Source organism: Ostrea edulis, chromosome 8 (assembly GCF_947568905.1).
Source record: "Ostrea edulis chromosome 8, xbOstEdul1.1, whole genome shotgun sequence".
Lineage (NCBI taxonomy): Eukaryota > Metazoa > Mollusca > Bivalvia > Ostreida > Ostreidae > Ostrea > Ostrea edulis.
The window spans coordinates 75818035-75841861 of NC_079171.1; the positions used below are offsets into that span (position 1 = coordinate 75818035).

The following is a 23827-nucleotide window of genomic DNA, read 5'->3' on the forward strand; positions in this document are numbered from 1 at the left end:
ATTATGTCAGGAAGCTTTCATGTAAATATCAGCTTTTCTGGCTTAGTGGTTCTTGAGAAGAAGATTTTAAAAGATTTTTCCTATATATTTGTATCTAAAACTTTGATCCCCTATTTTGGCCCCATCCAACCCCCGGGGGCCATGATTTTAACAATTTAGAATCTGCACTACCTAATAAAGCTTATCTATAAATTTCATCTTTTCTGACCCAGTGGTTCTTGAGAAGAAGATTTTTTAATGACCCTACCCTATTTTTACCTTTTCTTGATTATCTCCCCTTGGAAGGTGGCCTGGCCCTTTATGTTAACAATTTAAAATTCCCTTTACCGAAGAATGTTTTGTGCCGACTTTGGTTGAAATTGGCCCAGTGGTTTTTGAGAAGAAATCAAAAATGTTAAAAGTTTACAGATGGACGGACAGACGGACGCCGGAATACGGGTGATCAGAAAAGCTCACTTGAGCTTTTAGCTCAGGTGAGCTAAAAATGAAGACATTACAGAGTCTGTATCATGTTGCGAAATTTCTTTTATCATAAAAGAAAAGGAAGAAGAAAAGCGGAGCCATCCTACATTATGTACGAAAAAGGATTGATAAATGGACAGATAACTCTATTAAATGTTTCAGCTTGACGTGTAGAAATGACAACAATAATAAATGAACAAATGAAAACGAAATGTTTTCTGTTGGAATGACATGATTAGAAGTAACACCATCTCCAGATATGATCTATTAAGGGATATTTTTAGCTAACTCGGAAGAGAACGAGAAGAAAAATATGTACGAGTTAACAAAGAAGTTGCAGCCATAAGCCCACCGAAACGTGTTTCCACATTTTTATCAGCCAATGGCTTCGACAGTGATTGTCAGGTCTTTCAAGCAATGATATCTGCAGTCATGTAAAGTTTTTAAAAAATGCCCAAAATTTTCTCAGAACTTTGTGATGTGCCACACATGTCTGAAACACCAACATGTACAACCTGTTTTAACACATTGGCCTATGTCAAGGGCAAGGTTCGAACCTACAACACGGCTAAAAGACCAAATGCTAAACATTAGGCCACTACGGTAGTGCAATAATTTTGGTATGAGCAAACCTTCTGTTAACTATTAAAATCAACATGCTTAAGATGACATTACAGTTTGAGTTTGGCTAGAGAATGGATCACAAATTACAATATCAATGTTTGAATACTTATTCACATTAATGTAGTTAAAATTCATTTAAATTCGGGTAATTTGTTCATATAAATCACAACAAATTCTGGCTTATCTAAAAATAGTTGCATACACATAGGATTAAGACCAATATGAACCTGTTGAAACTGAACTCTACCTTTAAAGGAAAATCTTAATATACAGGTGATTTCAGTATTGAATTCTTAATTCTATTTGTATGGGAGGTGGTGGCAGGGGAGAATCTATTTGTATGGGTGGTGGTAGCAGAGGAAAATTTAATTGTATGGGTGGCTGTCTTAAAACCTAAAGTGCCTTCCCTCCCCTCCATATTTTTTTTTGCTGGAATAGCCCTAAAATCCTTCCGCCCCCACCCTTACTTTTTGGTGACCCTGGATGGTAATCTACTAATTTAAAAGTTGAAATGGCCTTATTGAAAGTGAATACTTACTTTTAAGACGGTCCCTTACAGTTGTATTTATTGACAGTAAATACTCACTTTTCAGATGGTCCCTCACTGTTGTAGTAGGTGACCTTACCCAGACTGTGATGGACATTTTTCCTTTTCTTTGTGATCTGATATCGAGCAATTCCAAGAGCTGACACCTCAGCAACGAAGGACAACTACAACAGATTTAGAATGACAACTACAACAGATTTAGAATGACACCTACAACAGATTTATAGTGAATGAAAGACAACTACAACAGATTTAGAATGACAACTACAACAGATTTATAGTGAATGAAAGACAACTACAACAGATTTAGAATGACAACTACAACAGATTTAGAGTGACACCTACAACAGATTTATAGTGAATGAAAGACAACTACAACAGATTTAGAATGACAACTACAACAGATTTATAGTGAATTAAAGACAACTACAACAGATTTAGAATGACAACTACAACAGATTTATAGTGAATGAAAGACAACTACAACAGATTTAGAATGACACCTACAACAGATTTAGAGTGACACCTACAACAGATTTATAGTGAATGAAAGACAACTACAACAGATTTAGAGTGACAACTACAACAGATTTAGAATGACAACTACAACAGATTTAGAATGAATGAAAGACAACTACAACAGATTTAGAAAGACAACTACAACAGATCTAATGGTTTTGTTTGTTTGAATTTCGAATAGACTGTTTCACTGTTTGATAAAATCAAGTCTTGTTACATGAGACATAGCGAGATAAAAATCAAGTCTGGTGCCGTGAGACATGGCGAGATAAAAATCAAGTCTTGTGCCGTGAGACATGGCGAGATAAAAATCAAGTCTTGTGCCGTGAGACATGGCGAGATAAAAATCAAGTCTTGTGCCGTGAGACATGGCGAGATAAAAATCAAGTCTTGTGCCGTGAGACATGGCGAGATAAAAATCAAGTCTTGTGCCGTGAGACATGGCGAGATAAAAATCAAGTCTTGTGGCACGAGACATGGTGAGATAAAAATAAAGTCTTGAGACATGAAATACAGCGAGATAAAATCAAGCCTTGTAACATGCGGCGAGATAAAATTGGCATACCACAATGAGAGCATGTGTAACTTACCCCGGCATAAATATTACGGATACTGAAAATTGTTCCCTAAAACCCCTGAGTAAAAGCCGATTTTTACCGTAGTCCCCCTTACCTGCAACATAACACAATTACAATCTAGCAGTTAGGCCAATCCAACTTAATAGATAGATTATCATTCCCGCCCGCCCCTAAACAATCAGCCCACCCCAAATGTTTTTTTATTTTGCGAAACTTGCGATTTCCGGAATATTTTCATTTTCGACTCCGGTATTTACCCTTATTATTTACATTTCCGTTAAAGCAATGTGAAAAGCCTCGTGAAGAAAATAGATAATATGGTTTTCTTAATTTCTCACACGTTCCCACGGGCATAAATGAAAGGGAAGAAGCAATGTTCTTCCTATTTTGAAGAAGTTTCGTATGTTTTTGCGTTTGAAATTAAAGCTTGACCTTCAATTCGTCTGTGAAATAAGCATAGATTGATATCCATCTGGCATTAAATGATGCACTTCTGTTGACAAAAACTCGTTTGTTATTAATATTTTTCTCAGAAAATAAATATTAAAAAATTAAATCCTTCCACCTGCCCCATAGGCTTTGGTGACCCTGGACCATAATCTACTAATGAAGTTGAATTGGCCTTGTCATACCCAGTCACTGTGTACATTACTATACATTGTTACTAGAGATATTTACTTTCATTCATGTTACCAAGGTGATGTACCTTAAACCTCTCTTGAGACATAATGCTGGGCTCCGTCCAATATGGGTCAGTCTGAGAGGTCACGACCTTGCCGTGAGCATCTGTGACCTCTACATTAGGGTCACTGACATGAAGGTTAACCACCTGCTGTCTAGGATGTGTAAGTGAATTGTACAGCAACACAGCACTGAAAAAACACAAATGATTACTATGCAGTGTTCATTCCAAACGGTGCGTTTTTTTTTTTATGTATGGTGCAAAAGATGTGTCACAGGTGGACCCTGAAGGCACAAAATTTTCCATATGTCTATCTCTGAATTTCCGAATTTTTTTCGGTTCTGTGTCCAGACATGGTTCCGATGACCTTGACCATTTTATAATCAGTCAACTTGTTAGAGAAACGCAAGCAATAGTCGCTGTTGAACTTTTTCAGGGTAAAACGAGCGAGGGAAGCTCTTTCAAATCTATCAGATAAGCCACATGGGAGGAGAATTGTTCACAAACTATCTTACATCCTCCACCCCTCTTAGATCCACTAGAATTTTTAGGGAAATAATTGGATCCTCCTGTCCCCAAAATATGCACATCTACAAATAGCAATGAAGCACTGTACAAAGTTTCCAGTCTATCTGATAACCAATATAGGAGGAGAAGCATGCACAAGACTTTGTGACCGACAGACGGACGGAAAGTACAATCAAAGTACTTAAAGTACTCGTGGGAGTTGAACATTGTGGAAATTCAGTTAGAAAAGATAGTACTGGAAGGGTAGGGGGATAAATGGCTGAATATTATCATGATTTTAGATACAAATCAACTGTTGTTGTTTTTCAAAGCGTTACAACAGCAAACATGGATAATGGAAGGCCCATGGGCACAACGCTCCTCGAGTAACTGAAGTCGTGTTGTTGTTTTCTAGAATTTCACTCCTTTATATTCTCATGAAAAATGTGACCACATATTATGGCCCAAACATTCAAATCAATATGGTTATCAATGCCTTGCAGTTATGAAGAAGTTTTTCCCCTGTATATATACATTCAAGTTTAATCCTAGTTATAGCTAATTCTAAGGATTCATTACTTGAAAAGGTAGTCCAATATGCTAAACTGTCACCTGAGTATACTACAGTCCTGTAGAGGATCAATGGAATGGTAAATAATTGTATAATAACTCAAAATAAATGAAATGCAAAAAAATTAAAAATTGTCGGGCATCGGAAATGCACAAGCCGAGTTGCGCAAGGAATGGGCATAGAGGGAACCGGCAGAAAAGTTTTCAAGAATTATCAAGCAGGGAGCAAAATTTTGCGAACATAAATTTCAGCCGACTTAAATCCTTTGTGACCTTGACCTTTAACCCTTGACTAAAATCAATAGGCTTCTTTGTCTCATCAAGGGCGATAATCCATCTAAGTTTAATTGAGATCCTATAATTTGTTAAAAAATTATAGTGCAGAAAACAAAATTTTCTCCAAATTTCAGTCTATTTATAGCCACTGTGACTTTGACCTTGTGACCCCGGAATCGATAGGCTTCTTGTCTTACTTAATCGATCTAAGTTTGATTGAGATCCTATAATTCGTTCAAGAGCTATGGTGCGGAAAACAAAATTTTCTCCATATTTCAGTCTATTTATAGCCAGTGACCTTGACCTTTGACCTAATGACCCCAGAATCGATAGGCTTCCTCATCTTACTGAGGGTGACAATCCATCTAAGTTTGAATGAGATCCTATAATTTGCTCAAGAGCTATGGTGCGGAAATGAAATGTTGATGCGTGCCCGCCTGCCCGCCCAAAGGCACTTCATCAGATCATAAGCCGAGTTCGACTTCATCGCAACTCCGCTAAAAATGAAACACTAGTCAAATAATGTTATTTATTGCCAAGGTATTTGGGATATTATACTGTGGCTCAAACAGGGGGTGAATGAACCTGACAGTATGGAAAGCATATAGTGGAATCAGACTTGTGATGCTGGAAATCTATAGTGATTAATAAACTATACATGTACAAGATCCATAACTATTTTTTTTCAGTTTGTGAGGGAGAATCCTCATGTCTCTTTCATCTGTAGACAAATAAACAATGTGTTTTGACCAGAGCAATTTCCAATCCTTTTTGCAGCATAAATTCAACATTGTGGCAACTGGGTTAAACTTTGATAGTGAAGTAATACATGGCAGCACCTTATCCCATGCTCTTAAAATTTCTGTTTGACACACACTCATGACATCCACTCAAACATTACAGAGTGCAGCAAAATCCCATTGTAATAGGGAATTCAAAATGGATAATTGGTACAAAATATGGTACATACTATTCAAAAAGGATAATGAATTTGACATATTGATGTCTTGGAAAAGGAAATTCTGACATCGGGGCTCTAAGCGTTTTCAAACATTGTCATTTGATAAAAGTGTTCTACATTTTTAAAAATAGAGATTAATATGTCTTTACATACATAGGTGAGAAAGTTTCCATTATTCCTAGCCGAGACATACCATGTATGCGCAAAAAATTCATAAACAAATATCACACTACTCACGTAGAAAATGTGGACCTTACCGTCATCAAGCGCAGCGAAACACGCCATTTCGAGATTATAGTCGACAAAAGCTCGGTAACAGTAATGAATAAGGTACACTCATTTTGTATCTATTTTGTGACTTTCTTTATTAAAAGGAACAGTTCTCTAATGTGTAACGTGCAATTACTACGTAATTCAATAACTTGAAGCATGAAGCAGTTTCACTTTGCCACCGGATATAAGAAATTTTATTTCGTATTCCGATCCCAATCGAAAGTTGTTGACTGGGAATGACGTGTTTTAATTCAATCTACATGTAACATCTAGCATTTTTTATATCACATTAAAAAAAAACCAAATATATACACATACACAATGTTGTAGAGTTATTTCTTGTAAATTTTCTGAGGTTTCGCACCATATTCGATATTTCGCGCAACGGTGTCAATAGGGCTTGTGTGCAGTTGTCGTTCGTTTCCCTATCAATGTTTATAGGTGACGCTGCGTTACAAACGACAATTTTTAACCTTATCTTTTATTTTTCTATGTCTATCAGTATCAATTTGATCAAAATCTTTGAATTGAATACAATATCATTGCATTTATTTACATGTCAATTATCAAAATTAGATTAATTCAGAAAAGTTACATGGATTATTTAATGGCGGATGTTTATAAAAGTTTATGTTGATTTACCTAGGAGTAAATCAGCTGACACAGAACCCCCGCTGACGACCACTATACAAATCAATACAAATTACTGCGCAGAAAAGTGCGTGATGACCCAGGGAGATTGAACATAGTTCAACTCCCAAAAACAATATGTCTCCCCCTGAAAGAGAGGGAGACATAATATGTCCTGTCTTTCACGGGTGTATAAAACAAATAAATTTACAGAATTGAATTTCTTTTTACTGCTCAGTAAATCATCTGTAACGGTGAATTTGTTATATTGCCACCCCCGCTTAATTGCCAAAATTGATCTTGAACAAAAGTTGGCAATATATCGAGGGAGCATTGTATTCAACTTCTGATATTCTAACTACTGACATCTTAGCTAATGATATCTTACAGCTTTGTAACACATTTAGATTTTGATCAACAAAAGTGAAAAAAACCAAAATTTGAAAAAAAAATCAGGAATCATTCCGTTTAAAGTTTTGTAGCACATTTGGCTATCATGATGTAAAGTGACATTACCTTGGTTCTGAGGAGACTTGCAACACATTCCTTTTTATAAGCGAGACATGAGTTGGTCGGGTTTCATCCTAGAATTACACCAAAACATTAAATCAAAGTACTGAAAGACAGGGTCAAATTACCCCAAAACATTAATTAATGAAATCAATTATATGCAAGGCGAAGATAACGAACAGTGATCAATCTCAAACGCAACTTAAAACATATTTTATAATAATATTTGAATATTTTGGGACTCTGATAGTACGCTCTATGAAAGGTGGAGATACCAAACAGCGATCAATCTCATAACTCCTATAAGCAATACAAAATAAATAGTTGGGCAAACACAGAGGTGGTATCAGGTGCCTAGGAGGAGTAAGCATCCCCTGTTGACCGGTCACACCTGCCGTCAGCCCTATATCCTGATCAGGTAAATGGAATTATCCACAGTCAAAATCAGGGTGCCAAGAACGGCTTAACTGAATTTAGACAATTCTATCATTAAAGTAATACAAGGAATATAATTTAAATTGGTACCTCAGCTTAGGAAAGAAATTGAAGGTCCACCATTTCCATTTTCTGATAAATTTACTTAATGACACAAGAGTTAGGAAATTGGCTTACTATGTCAAAGAATCGGTTTTGTTTGTAATCACTTTTGGTTGCCATAGAGATGAAGGATACAGCTTCAGCAGTAACTGTTCTGCAGTTGTTCTCCGCCTTCAGAAGTCTACAATGTTAAAGTTCACCTTCAGAAGTCTACAATGTTAAAGTTCACCTTCAGAAGTCTACAATGTTAAAGTTCACCTTCAGAAGTCTACAATGTTAAAGTTCACAGATACATTTATACATATAGAACCCCAAAAAACATGTGACAAGAATCTCAGAAACCAACATTGACAGGAAGTTTCTCACAAACAAACCCTGACAGGAAGTTTCTCACAAACAAACCCTGACAGGAAGTCTCTCAGAAACATTGACAGGAAGTTTCTCACAAACAAACATTGACAGGAAGTCTCTCACAAACAAACCCTGACAGGAAGTCTCTCACAAACAAACATTGACAGGAAGTCTCTCACAAACAAACATTGACAGGAAGTCTCTCAGAAACATTGACAGGAAGTCTCTCAGACACAAACCCTGACAGGAAGTCTCTCAGACACAAACCCTGACAGGAAGTCTCTTAGAAACAAACAATGACAGGAAGTCTCTCAGACACAAACCCTGACAGGAAGTCTCTCACAAACATTGACAGGAAGTCTCTCAGACACAAACCCTGACAGGAAGTATCTCAGACACAAACCCTGACAGGAAGTCTCTCAGAAACAAACATTGACAGGAAGTCTCTCACAAACAAACATTGACAGGAAGTCTCTCACAAACAAACCCTGACAGGAAGTCTCTCACAAACAAACATTGACAGGAAGTCTCTCACAAACAAACATTGACAGGAAGTCTCTCACAAACAAACATTGACAGGAAGTCTCTCACAAACAAACCCTGACAGGAAGTCTCTCACAAACAAACATTGACAGGAAGTCTCTCAGAAACATTGACAGGAAGTCTCTCAGACACAAACCCTGACAGGAAGTCTCTCACAAACATTGACAGGAAGTCTCTCAGACACAAACCCTGACAGAAAGTCTCTCAGACACAAACCCTGACAGGAAGTCTCTCAAAAACAAACATTGACAGGAAGTCTCTCACAAACAAACATTGACAGGAAGTCTCTCACAAACAAACCCTGACAGGAAGTCTCTCACAAACAAACATTGACAGGAAGTCTCTCACAAACAAACCCTGACAGGAAGTTTCTCACAAACAAACCCTGACAGGAAGTCTCTCAGAAACATTGACAGGAAGTTTCTCACAAACAAACATTGACAGGAAGTCTCTCACAAACAAACCCTGACAGGAAGTCTCTCACAAACAAACCCTGACAGGAAGTCTCTCACAAACAAACATTGACAGGAAGTCTCTCACAAACAAACATTGACAGGAAGTCTCTCACAAACATTGACAGGAAGTCTCTCAGAAACAAACCCTGACAGGAAGTCTCTCACAAACAAACATTGACAGGAAGTCTCTCAGAAACAAACCCTGACAGGAAGTCTCTCAGAAACAAACATTGACAGGAAGTATCTCAGAAACAAACCCTGACAGGAAGTCTCTCAGACACAAACATTGACAGGAAGTCTCTCAGAAACAATCATTGACAGGAAGTCTCTCAGACACAAACATTGACAGGAAGTCTCTCAGAAACAATCATTGACAGGAAGTCTCTGACCTCTCTCCATAGTCCACCACCACAAAGTCCTTTGCCGTGCCTGTAATTCCATCGTGGTGCTGAAACAGACCCAGATTCCTCCTGGCCTCCACCAACAGCTGCATCATCTGATCCTCGGGGAAACCAGTCAGACGGTGCTTCTTCTGGTACACGGCAGCAAGTGTCAGAGCTATCTCTGCTGACCTGTAATGATAGCGGGCAAATTAATTTCTGTCATACTGGAGGAATGATTGATTTCTCTGTCATAATGATGGGTAGATTAATTTCTGTGCAGATTGAGGATAGATTAATTTCTGTCTTCTGATTGAGGGTGGATGTACTTCCACTATATGGTTGAGGGCAGATGAATTTCTCTACTTAGCTTTAAAAATAAAAAAGTGAAACTCATTTACATGTGAAACAGACTCATAGTTTATACTACCTTAAGTTAGTTTCTATGTGACGGTACATTATCTTATTAAGTTAGTTTCTATGTGACGGTACATTATCTTATTAAGTTAGTTTCTATGTGACGGTACATTATCTTAAGTTAGTTTCTATGTGACGGTACATTATCTTATTAAGTTAGTTTCTGTGTGACGGTACATTACCTTAAGTTAGTGTCTATGTGACGGTACATTATCTTATTAAGTTAGTTTCTATGTGACGGTACATTATCTTAAGTTAGTTTCTGTGTGACGGTACATTATCTTATTAAGTTAGTTTCTATGTGACGGTACATTATCTTATTAAGTTAGTTTCTATGTGACGGTACATTATCTTAAGTTAGTTTCTATGTGACGGTACATTATCTTAAGTTAGTTTCTGTGTGACGGTACATTATCTTATTAAGTTAGTTTCTATGTGACGGTACATTATCTTATTAAGTTAGTTTCTGTGTGACGGTACATTATATTAAGTTAGTTTCTATGTGACGGTACATTATCTTATTAAGTTAGTTTCTATGTGACGGTACATTATCTTATTAAGTTAGTTTCTATGTGACGGTACATTATCTTAAGTTAGTTTCTATGTGACGGTACATTATCTTAAGTTAGTTTCTATGTGACGGTACATTATCTTAAGTTAGTTTCTATGTGACGGTACATTATCTTAAGTTAGTTTCTGTGTGACGGTACATTATCTTAAGTTAGTTTCTATGTGACGGTACATTATCTTATTAAGTTAGTTTCTATGTGACGGTACATTATCTTAAGTTAGTTTCTATGTGACGGTACATTATCTTAAGTTAGTTTCTATGTGACGGTACATTATCTTAAGTTAGTTTCTATGTGACGGTACATTATCTTAAGTTAGTTTCTATGTGACGGTACATTATATTAAGTTAGTTTCTATGTGACGGTACATTATCTTAAGTTAGTTTCTGTGTGACGGTACATTATATTAAGCTAGTTTCTATGTGACGGTACATTATCTTATTAAGTTAGTTTCTATGTGACGGTACATTATATTAAGTTAGTTTCTATGTGACGGTACATTATCTTATTAAGTTAGTTTCTATGTGACGGTACATTATCTTAAGTTAGTTTCTATGTGACGGTACATTATATTAAGTTAGTTTCTATGTGACGGTACATTATCTTATTAAGTTAGTTTCTATGTGACGGTACATTATATTAAGTTAGTTTCTATGTGACGGTACATTATCTTAAGTTAGTTTCTATGTGACGGTACATTATCTTAAGTTAGTTTCTATGTGACGGTACATTATCTTAAGTTAGTTTCTATGTGACGGTACATTATATTAAGTTAGTTTCTATGTGACGGTACATTATCTTATTAAGTTAGTTTCTATGTGACGGTACATTATCTTAAGTTAGTTTCTATGTGACGGTACATTATCTTAAGTTAGTTTCTGTGTGACGGTACATTATATTAAGTTAGTTTCTATGTGACGGTACATTATCTTATTAAGTTAGTTTCTATGTGACGGTACATTATATTAAGTTAGTTTCTATGTGACGGTACATTATCTTAAGTTAGTTTCTGTGTGACGGTACATTATATTAAGTTAGTTTCTATGTGACGGTACATTATCTTATTAAGTTAGTTTCTGTGTGACGGTACATTATATTATTAAGTTAGTTTCTATGTGACGGTACATTATCTTATTAAGTTAGTTTCTGTGTGACGGTACATTATCTTATTAAGTTAGTTTCTATGTGACGGTACATTATCTTATTAAGTTAGTTTCTATGTGACGGTACATTATCTTATTAAGTTAGTTTCTATGTGACGGTACATTATCTTATTAAGTTAGTTTCTATGTGACGGTACATTATCTTATTAAGTTAGTTTCTATGTGACGGTACATTATCTTATTAAGTTAGTTTCTATGTGACGGTACATTATCTTATTAAGTTAGTTTCTATGTGACGGTACATTATCTTATTAAGTTAGTTTCTATGTGACGGTACATTATCTTAAGTTAGTTTCTATGTGACGGTACATTATCTTAAGTTAGTTTCTATGTGACGGTACATTATCTTATTAAGTTAGTTTCTATGTGACGGTACATTATATTAAGTTAGTTTCTGTGTGACAGTACATTATCTTAAGTTAGTTTCTATGTGACGGTACATTATCTTATTAAGTTAGTTTCTGTGTGACAGTACATTATCTTATTAAGTTAGTTTCTATGTGACGGTACATTATCTTATTAAGTTAGTTTCTATGTGACGGTACATTACCTTAAGTTAGTTTCTGTGTGACGGTACATTATCTTAAGTTAGTTTCTATGTGACGGTACATTATCTTATTAAGTTAGTTTCTATGTGACGGTACATTACCTTAAGTTAGTTTCTATGTGACGGTACATTATCTTAAGTTAGTTTCTATGTGACGGTACATTATCTTAAGTTAGTTTCTGTGTGACGGTACATTATCTTAAGTTAGTTTCTATGTGACGGTACATTATCTTATTAAGTTAGTTTCTATGTGACGGTACATTATCTTATTAAGTTAGTTTCTATGTGACGGTACATTATCTTAAGTTAGTTTCTATGTGACGGTACATTATCTTATTAAGTTAGTTTCTATGTGACGGTACATTATATTAAGTTAGTTTCTATGTGACGGTACATTATCTTATTAAGTTAGTTTCTATGTGACGGTACATTATCTTATTAAGTTAGTTTCTATGTGACGGTACATTATCTTATTAAGTTAGTTTCTATGTGACGGTACATTATCTTAAGTTAGTTTCTATGTGACGGTACATTATATTAAGTTAGTTTCTATGTGACGGTACATTATCTTATTAAGTTAGTTTCTATGTGACGGTACATTATATTAAGTTAGTTTCTATGTGACGGTACATTATCTTAAGTTAGTTTCTATGTGACGGTACATTATCTTAAGTTAGTTTCTATGTGACGGTACATTATCTTAAGTTAGTTTCTATGTGACGGTACATTATATTAAGTTAGTTTCTATGTGACGGTACATTATATTAAGTTAGTTTCTATGTGACGGTACATTATCTTAAGTTAGTTTCTATGTGACGGTACATTATCTTATTAAGTTAGTTTCTATGTGACGGTACATTATCTTAAGTTAGTTTCTATGTGACGGTACATTATCTTAAGTTAGTTTCTGTGTGACGGTACATTATATTAAGTTAGTTTCTATGTGACGGTACATTATCTTATTAAGTTAGTTTCTATGTGACGGTACATTATCTTATTAAGTTAGTTTCTATGTGACGGTACATTATCTTATTAAGTTAGTTTCTATGTGACGGTACATTATCTTAAGTTAGTTTCTGTGTGACGGTACATTATATTAAGTTAGTTTCTATGTGACGGTACATTATCTTATTAAGTTAGTTTCTATGTGACGGTACATTATCTTATTAAGTTAGTTTCTATGTGACGGTACATTATCTTATTAAGTTAGTTTCTATGTGACGGTACATTATCTTAAGTTAGTTTCTGTGTGACGGTACATTATATTAAGTTAGTTTCTATGTGACGGTACATTATCTTATTAAGTTAGTTTCTGTGTGACGGTACATTATATTATTAAGTTAGTTTCTATGTGACGGTACATTATCTTATTAAGTTAGTTTCTGTGTGACGGTACATTATCTTATTAAGTTAGTTTCTATGTGACGGTACATTATCTTATTAAGTTAGTTTCTATGTGACGGTACATTATCTTATTAAGTTAGTTTCTATGTGACGGTACATTATCTTATTAAGTTAGTTTCTATGTGACGGTACATTATCTTATTAAGTTAGTTTCTATGTGACGGTACATTATCTTATTAAGTTAGTTTCTATGTGACGGTACATTATCTTATTAAGTTAGTTTCTATGTGACGGTACATTATCTTATTAAGTTAGTTTCTATGTGACGGTACATTATCTTAAGTTAGTTTCTATGTGACGGTACATTATCTTAAGTTAGTTTCTATGTGACGGTACATTATCTTATTAAGTTAGTTTCTATGTGACGGTACATTATATTAAGTTAGTTTCTGTGTGACAGTACATTATCTTAAGTTAGTTTCTATGTGACGGTACATTATCTTATTAAGTTAGTTTCTGTGTGACAGTACATTATCTTATTAAGTTAGTTTCTATGTGACGGTACATTATCTTATTAAGTTAGTTTCTATGTGACGGTACATTACCTTAAGTTAGTTTCTGTGTGACGGTACATTATCTTAAGTTAGTTTCTATGTGACGGTACATTATCTTATTAAGTTAGTTTCTATGTGACGGTACATTACCTTAAGTTAGTTTCTATGTGACGGTACATTATCTTAAGTTAGTTTCTATGTGACGGTACATTATCTTAAGTTAGTTTCTGTGTGACGGTACATTATCTTAAGTTAGTTTCTATGTGACGGTACATTATCTTATTAAGTTAGTTTCTATGTGACGGTACATTATCTTATTAAGTTAGTTTCTATGTGACGGTACATTATCTTAAGTTAGTTTCTATGTGACGGTACATTATCTTATTAAGTTAGTTTCTATGTGACGGTACATTATATTAAGTTAGTTTCTATGTGACGGTACATTATCTTATTAAGTTAGTTTCTGTGTGACGGTACATTATATTAAGTTAGTTTCTGTGTGACGGTACATTATCTTATTAAGTTAGTTTCTGTGTGACGGTACATTATCTTATTAAGTTAGTTTCTATGTGACGGTACATTATATTAAGTTAGTTTCTATGTGACGGTACATTATCTTATTAAGTTAGTTTCTGTGTGACGGTACATTATCTTATTAAGTTAGTTTCTATGTGACGGTACATTATCTTATTAAGTTAGTTTCTATGTGACGGTACATTATCTTATTAAGTTAGTTTCTATGTGACGGTACATTATCTTATTAAGTTAGTTTCTGTGTGACGGTACATTATCTTATTAAGTTAGTTTCTATGTGACGGTACATTATCTTATTAAGTTAGTTTCTATGTGACGGTACATTATCTTATTAAGTTAGTTTCTGTGTGACGGTACATTATCTTATTAAGTTAGTTTCTATGTGACGGTACATTATCTTATTAAGTTAGTTTCTGTGTGACGGTACATTATCTTAAGTTAGTTTCTGTGTGACGGTACATTATCTTATTAAGATAGTTTCTGTGTGACGGTACATTATCTTATTAAGTTAGTTTCTATGTGACGGTACATTATCTTATTAAGTTAGTTTCTATGTGACGATACATTATCTTAAGCTAGTTTCTATGTGACGGTACATTATCTTATTAAGATAGTTTCTGTGTGACGGTACATTATCTTATTAAGTTAGTTTCTATGTGACGGTACATTATCTTATTAAGTTAGTTTCTATGTGACGATACATTATCTTAAGTTAGTTTCTATGTGACGGTACATTATCTTATTAAGTTAGTTTCTATGTGACGGTACATTACCTTAAGCTAGTTTCTATGTGCCTGTCCATTTGTTTCTGGAATGGACGTGTGGTGTAGTAGCCGGACCAGAAATGGTCATCTTTATCGGCGTAGGTGAAGAAATCACCGGTCAGTACTGGATAGTCCTCTGGTTTGCTGTCCGGAGTCGATCCCGTCAACTCGTGAAGCTTATTGAAGTATTCCGACAGTGTGCCAAACTGGGCCTACAAAACATAGTAATTTATAAGTACATAGACGAAAACATTCAAATAGGACCTACATCAGTCAGGACCATAGCTAGTGCAAACAATATATTTAAAAAATAACGTCAAGGAGATATTTTACGTATTTAACTTTTACAGTTTTCAAAAATATAAAAACATTACTGTTGTTTTTTGGGTTTTTTTTCGATCTTACATGATCATTGATTTCATCTAAAATCTTCGATGTTTTGTATTTCCCACTCATACATATATTGCATTCTGGGATTCCAGGATGTACAAGATGTAGTGCGTAGACTCCGATCGACAATTTTTAATGGCGGCGTGCAACAGACAGAGCTCAGTAGAATTTTACATGGGGCAAAAATTTTATTGACAAATTAACAATGTTTCCCACTTCTCCGAAGACTTTAAATACTTTTCCTGAATTAAGCTAGGTTTTGAATAGAAGAAACATGCGGATTTTCTCTTGGTGCACAAGAGAAAATCTGTGGTGCATGTGGTGTGAGAGAGGTTGACATAAAATAACATAAACAACTTAACTAAAAATAACCTGTTTGAGCTATGAAGAGAACCATGCGGTATCTAATGAAGAACAGGAGCAAAGAAAGGTAACTCTTTGTGACAAAACGATAACTTGCATGCATTATTTTTTCTAATAACGTGTTTGCCTGACGGCCCTGACTGTACATAATATAGAAAGCACTAAACTATTTAAACAGGAAAGCACTAAACCATTTAAACAGCAAAGCACTAAACCATTATACAGGAAAGCACTAAACCATTTAAACAGCAAAGCACTGAACCAAGTAGAACAAACTTTTCAGGGATTTTTTTAGGTTCTGTAGGCGGCTGAAATAAGGCCCCATTCCCAATGCTAAAAAGAAGGTATTTTTCCCAATTTCTGCTTTTAAATCCCCAAACAATGAAAACAAATCAAAGCAGGATAGCATTTTTGTTCAAAAATCTTCTTCACAGACCAACATATTATAATTTTTGCTTCAAAATTGGTAAGCAAACTTAATGTTTTGCCTCTGATTATTTGAGTGAGGTCAGCTTTGACCAAATTGAAAGTCAGAAGGAGTCCAATCACACTGTAGTAATATGATATGCTTTTCTCCCTATTTCTTTCTACGGAATATTTTTTCCCAATTTCAAGTAAATATTGCTATTTTTACCAATTGGGAAAAACCCAGGCCCTCGAGATCAAGACCTTAAAATAGCTTTTTTTCTTTTTTCACTGTTTACATGAAGACAAGCATACTGCATATAAATTTACCTTAACGTAGTTCCACCCTCCTGTGACATCATAAAATTTCATAAAGTCAATGACTTAATGAGATAAATGTTATGCATGACAGGAAAATAACTTTTGCTGGAGTCTTTTTCAATAGTTATTGTTAAAAATCTTGTTGACCATAAAACAGTCTTAAGTTATAATGAATAATCAATTATATGTTTCAAAATATTAAAGAAACAGTTTCATGAAATCGGTATGGATACTATTATATCATTTTAACCCAAGAATTTTTGTGAAATTTTGATAATGCTGTTTAAAGAAAATGGCAATTTTCTGACGTTGATAACAGGTATATGTGTGCTAATTGATCAACAAAAAAAAGAATTATTAATACAGCAATATACTTATTTTATCATTTTTATTTGTTACTAGAATCAACAATCAAATAATCATAAGATTGAACCTATCATTCTGGAGGGGTGGAATTACCTTAAGTGAAATTATCAGCACATGAAAGCTTCAAGCTCCCTAAAAGTTCATTGGCTAACAGCAAGGTGAAGATAACGAACAGTGATCAATCTCATAACTCCTACAAGCAATACAAAATAGATGGTTGGGCAAACACGGACCCCTGGACACACCAGAGGTGGGATCAGGTGCTTAGGAGGAGTAAGCATCCCCTGTTGACCTGGCTAGCAATCGCACTAAATTCCAATAGCCAACAACTTACCTGGACCTGAGATTGGGCGGGAGGGGGGGGGGGGCGGGGGGGGGAGGGGGGGGGGTTATAAGATTTTTTCCGATTTTACATATCTATACAGACACTCAACTCGACTCCAGAACTATATTTAGAAACTTTCCGATAAATGCCTATCGTATCTTCACTCACCTTGACTCCAAGTTGTGGGTTCTTGTCGAGGTAATCGAAGATTTTCTGGTAATTGTTAAACTGTTTGTCACACTCGTCTGCCTTGTCGTAGCGGAAATCATCACCCAGAGGGATAAAGAGAGCATTACTACGATACAAGGATGCCTTCTTCTTGTACTGGTCAATAAGCATGGCAGCCCTGAACGAAATAGTCAATATCACTGATCAGTCACCAGGGAAAATGTCATTGAGGTTTACCTGTCTGCATATGATTCTGCAGAAAGGCAAAAAAAAGTGGCAGGGGTCCTCCCCCAGCAGGATATCCCCGGCCGAAAATGGATATTTTGACTTAAGAAGCTTTTCAAAACTGAATTCTGTGAACCAATTTTGAGGTTTTAACCGTTTATAAAATTGACAATTTTAAATAGTACTAAGTACCCGGTTCCCTGGTCTAGTCTTAGGCAAAGGTCCAATGCAATCTATCAACACTCGAATAAAGGGTTCTTTAAAAGCTGGACCTTATCAATGGCCGAACATCTCTGTTGTCTCTTGTACTACTTTTGCGAACATTTTTGTACGGACCACGTGTTTACCGTCGGTGTACATTCTGCTGATTGGGCGATATCGAAACGATTCAACCAATCAACGAGAAAAATTTAATGAAGAAAAATTCACAGCTATGTAAAATTTAAAGTCAAAACCAGATATTCCTGACCAGAAAATAAGATTCGTAAATGGTGAAATATAATGAACCTAGAGAATTGTTATATAGAGAATGCATTCTTTCCAATCTGAAAAGCAGAATTCCACTTTAAAGCAGAGAAAAAAATCAGTATTTACTCTGTGTTGTTTACCTGTCTGTGATGTTTACCTGTCTGTGTTGTTTACCTGTCTGTGTTGTTTACCTGTCTGTGTTGTTTACCTGTCTGTGTTGTTTACCTGTCTGATGTTTACCTGTCTGTGATGTTTACAGTACCCGCAACGTTGACATTCCTATCGTGTTCTATCGTGCGTGTATCCTATCGTGTTCTATCGTGCGTGTATCCTATCGTGTTCTATCGTGCGTGTATCCTATCGTGTTCTATCGTGCGTGTATCCTATCGTGTTCTATCGTGCGTGTATCCTATCGTGTTCTATCGTGCGTGTATCCTATCGTGTTCTATCGTGCGTGTATCCTATCGTGTTCTATCGTGCGTGTATCCTATCGTGTTCTATCGTGCGTGTATCCTATCGTGTTCTATCGTGCGTGTATCCTATCGTATCGTGCGTGTATCCTATCGTATCGTGCGTGTATCCTATCGTATCGTGTTTTGCGTTTATCAGGTTTTCCGTTTTCTATCGTGTTTTGCGTTTATCAGGTCTATCGTGTATCGTGTTTTGCCTGTATCATGTTTTCCATTTATCGTGAATATCGTTTATCGTGTAGCTTCGGAAACTATCGGGATTGTATATTAAATCTAATGGAAAAGTACGATACATTTCGAACGTTTTATTCGTTTTGTTATAGAAGCTATTTTTAGGAATCAAGAAAAGACAGTATATTTAAAGGAGAACATAAATCTCTTGATTTTAAGGCAGAAGAAGAGCTATTTGTCTGTCTGGAGAGGGTGAAAATTTATAACAATTTCATTCTAAGTAGTATGAAAAGTAGGCAGTGGTTTGCCGAGCAAACCGGGGACAGTAAATCTGAAAGCTCCTTCATCTGAAGTTCATAAACATTTGCTTGTCTAGAATTTTTTTTTTTTTTGTAATTAACACTAACAGAGAAATAGGAAGTTCCGATTTGAAAGGAAAAATCAGTAAATTACATTGTTTATTACATATACATGTATTTTAATAAAGGCTCTTTTTCTTCAGATTTTTCCCACCTGTGTTCTATTTACATAACCATTACTGAAGTTGTGCGCGTCTGTGCATCAGCCGTGTTTTGACTGCAAACATTCTCAGGGACGTTGTATTTCACACATTTAGAAGATTAAGTTTTAAAAGGGTGAATTGGTGAAATGGCGTTGCATCTCCCAAAAGTCTGCACAACTCGGCACGACTCAGTTGTTGCCGTTGTGTTTTTTTTTGTTACTTGTACTTTGTACATGTACATGTACCAATAGTCATACGGGTAGATACTGGAAATTAATGCCGGTTTTGATGATTATTTGAATTTTTTTTTACATACTAAACACAAAATATTTTTAAGCGTTTCAAAATTGCAAATTTCAAAAAAGCCGGGTTTTGTTTATTTTTTCCCCCATAGTTTATTTATTTTTTGTTATTATGACATCAATTCAAATACATATGTTCCAATTACTTATGGCTATCAATTATCACTCATAGTGTAGAAATATCTAACGTATGAAGATTTGGTGCAGTGCAGTGGATTGTTTTTAAAACAGTCATGATGAAAATAAGTGTAATTGTTGAATGACTGGTGAACTTAGAGCTTGATGCAAAATAACCCCCTCCTCGCTACACACAAAATAACCCCCTCCTCGCTACACACAAAATAACCCCCTCCTCGCTACACACAAAATAACCCCCTCCTCGCTACACACAAAATAACCCCCTCCTCAATACACACAAAATAACCCCCTCCTCGCTACACACAAAATAACCCCCTCCTCGCTACACACAAAATAACCCCCTCCTCGCTACACACAAAATACTACCTGGCTTTATGTCACATTCAAGATAATAGACATTAGAATAAGAGAGCTACTGAAGCATGATATTACTATATTATATTATATTTAGTTAATTCCCTGTGTAATTTATATATTAAACATTAGGTGACAATATAATTTCAGAATCATTGGCTGAGAAAATTCATATAGATATCAAATAATGAATTAAAAACCATATATAGTTTAGTTTTCTAATTTTAGCAGTGATGGCATAAAAAATTGAATTAAAAATTGGGTTTTTTTTTAAGTACGACCATGTATTAAAGAAATTATAAGATTTAGGTCTATAATGAATATTGAAATCCTTCAGTATTATTATCAAGGTATCAAAATTTCGTTCTGCCTAAATTGCTTCTAAATTTACAACATTTCTATCAGGTGTTCCGTTTATCGTGAAGATCGTTTATCATGTTTTGCGTTTATCAGGTCTATCGTGAAGATCGTATATCAGGTTTTGCGTTTATCAGGTTTATCGTGTATCTATCGTATCGTGCGTGTATCCTATCATATCGTGCATGTATCCTATCATATCGTGCATGTATCCTATCCTATCGTGCGTGCATCGTGTTCTATCGTTTATCATGTCAAGAATAACGTTGTGGGTACTGTACCTGTGTGTGCGATGTTTATCTGTGTGTGTGATGTTTATCTGTGTGTGATGTTTATCTGTGTGTGTGTGATGTTTATCTGTGTGTGATGTTTATCTGTGTGTGTGATGTTTATCTGTGTGTGATGTTTATCTGTGTGTGTGATGTTTATCTGTGTGTGATGTTTATCTGTGTGTGATGTTTATCTGTGTGTGCGATGTTTATCTGTGTGTGTGATGTTTATCTGTGTGTGTGATGTTTAACTGCGTGTGTGATGTTTAACTGTGTGTGTGATGTTTATCTGTGTGTGATGTTTATCTGTGTGTGTGATGTTTATCTGTGTGTGTGATGTTTATCTGTGTGTGATGTTTATCTGTGTGTGTGATGTTTATCTGTGTGTGTGAGTATCTGTGTGTGATGTTTAACTGTGTGTGATGTTTATCTGTGTGTGTGATGTTTATCTGTGTGTGTGATGTTTATCTGTGTGTGTGATGTTTATCTGTGTGTGTGATGTTTATCTGTGTGTGATGTTTAACTGTGTGTGTGATGTTTATCTGTGTGTAATGTTTATCTGTGTGTGTGATGTTTATCTGTGTGTGTGATGTTTATCTGTGTGTGTGATGTTTATCTGTGTGTGTGATGTTTATCTGTGTGTGTGATGTTTATCTGTGTGTGTGATGTTTATCTGTGTGTAATGTTTATCTGTGTGTGTGATGTTTATCTGTGTGTGTAATGTTTATCTGTGTGTGATGTTTATCTGTGTGTGTGTGTGTGTGTGTGTGTGTGTGTGTGTGATGTTTATCTGTGTGTGTGATGTTTATCTGTGTGTGTGATGTTTATCTGTGTGTGTGATGTTTATCTGTGTGTGTGATGTTTATCTGTGTGTGTGATGTTTATCTGTGTGTGATGTTTATCTGTGTGTGTGATGTTTATCTGTGTGTGTGATGTTTATCTGTGTGTGTGATGTTTATCTGTGTGTGATGTTTATCTGTGTGTGTGATGTTTATCTGTGTGTGTGATGTTTATCTGTGTGTGTGATGTTTATCTGTGTGTGATGTTTATCTGTGTGTGTGTGTGTGATGTTTATCTGTGTGTGTGATGTTTATCTGTGTGTGTGATGTTTATCTGTGTGTGATGTTTAACTGTGTGTGTGATGTTTATCTGTGTGTAATGTTTATCTGTGTGTGTGATGTTTATCTGTGTGTGTGATGTTTATCTGTGTGTGTGTGATGTTTATCTGTGTGTGTGTGATGTTTATCTGTGTGTGTGATGTTTATCTGTGTGTAATGTTTATCTGTGTGTGTGATGTTTATCTGTGTGTGTAATGTTTATCTGTGTGTGATGTTTATCTGTGTGTGTGTGATGTTTATCTGTGTGTGTGATGTTTATCTGTGTGTGTGATGTTTATCTGTGTGTGTGATGTTTATCTGTGTGTGTGATGTTTAACTGTGTGTGATGTTTATCTGTGTGTGTGATGTTTATCTGTGTGTGTGATGTTTATCTGTGTGTGTGATGTTTATCTGTGTGTGATGTTTATCTGTGTGTGTGATGTTTATCTGTGTGTGTGATGTTTATCTGTGTGTGTGATGTTTATCTGTGTGTGTGTGATGTTTATCTGTGTGTGTGATGTTTATCTGTGTGTGTGTGTGTGTGTGTGTGTGTGTGTGTGTGTGTGTGTGTGTGTGTGTGTGTGTGTGTGTGTGTGTGTGTGTGATGTTTAACTGTCTGTGTGATGTTTATCTGTGTGTGTGATGTTTATCTGTGTGTGTGATGTTTATCTGTGTGTGTGATGTTTATCTCTGTGTGATGTTTATCTGTGTGTGATGTTTATCTGTGTGTGTAATGTTTATCTGTGTGTGTAATGTTTATCTGTGTGTGATGTTTATCTGTGTGTGTAATGTTTATCTGTGTGTGTAATGTTTATCTGTGTGTGATGTTTATCTGTGTGTGTGTGTGTGTGTGTGTGTGTGTGTGTGTGATGTTTATCTGTGTGTGTGATGTTTATCTGTGTGTGTGATGTTTATCTGTGTGTGTGTGATGTTTATCTGTGTGTGTGTGATGTTTATCTGTGTGTGTGTGATGTTTATCTGTGTGTGTGTGATGTTTATCTGTGTGTGTGTGATGTTTATCTGTGTGTGTGTGATGTTTATCTGTGTGTGTGTGATGTTTATCTGTGTGTGTGATGTTTATCTGTGTGTGTGATGTTTATCTGTGTGTGTGATGTTTATCTGTGTGTGTGATGTTTATCTGTGTGTGTGATGTTTATCTGTGTGTGTGATGTGTATCTGTGTGTGTGATGTTTAACTGTGTGTGTAATGTTTATCTGTGTGTGATGTTTATCTGTGTGTGTGATGTTTATCTGTGTGTGTGATGTTTATCTGTGTGTGTGATGTTTATCTGTGTGTGTGATGTTTATCTGTGTGTGTGATGTTTATCTCTGTGTGATGTTTATCTCTGTGTGTGTGATGTTTATCTCTGTGTGTGTGATGTTTATCTCTGTGTGTGTGATGTTTATCTCTGTGTGTGTGATGTTTATCTGTGTGTGTGATGTTTATCTGTGTGTGATGTTTATCTGTGTGTGTGATGTTTATCTGTGTGTGTGATGTTTATCTGTGTGTGTGATGTTTATCTGTGTGTGATGTTTATCTGTGTGTGTGATGTTTATCTGTGTGTGTGATGTTTATCTGTGTGTGTGATGTTTATCTGTGTGTGTGATGTTTATCTGTGTGTGTGATGTTTATCTGTGTGTGTGATGTTTATCTGTGTGTGTGATGTTTATCTGTGTGTGTGATGTTTATCTGTGTGTGTGATGTTTATCTGTGTGTGTGATGTTTATCTGTGTGTGTGATGTTTATCTGTGTGTGATGTTTATCTGTGTGTGTGATGTTTATCTGTGTGTGTGATGTTTATCTGTGTGTGATGTGTAACTGTGTGTGATGTTTATCTGT

At 35.4% G+C, this 23827-nt stretch overlaps 1 protein-coding gene across 4 annotated transcripts in view; it reads right to left on the reverse strand.

The window, feature by feature from the left end:
• LOC125667404 (alpha-mannosidase 2x-like) overlaps nt 1-23827 on the reverse strand; it is a 78486-nt gene that overhangs the window by 17958 nt on the left and 36701 nt on the right. For all 4 annotated transcript variants that reach the window (XM_056146725.1, XM_056146726.1, XM_056146728.1 and 1 more), the window contains 7 exons: nt 17636-17813; nt 15307-15509; nt 9415-9597; nt 7752-7857; nt 7146-7213; nt 3437-3602; nt 1673-1797 (listed from right to left, as the gene is read on the reverse strand). In XM_056146725.1, coding sequence (XP_056002700.1) covers nt 1673-1797; nt 3437-3602; nt 7146-7213; nt 7752-7857; nt 9415-9597; nt 15307-15509; nt 17636-17813 — 1029 coding nt within the window. The remainder of the gene's footprint in view (nt 1-1672; nt 1798-3436; nt 3603-7145; nt 7214-7751; nt 7858-9414; nt 9598-15306; nt 15510-17635; nt 17814-23827) is intronic.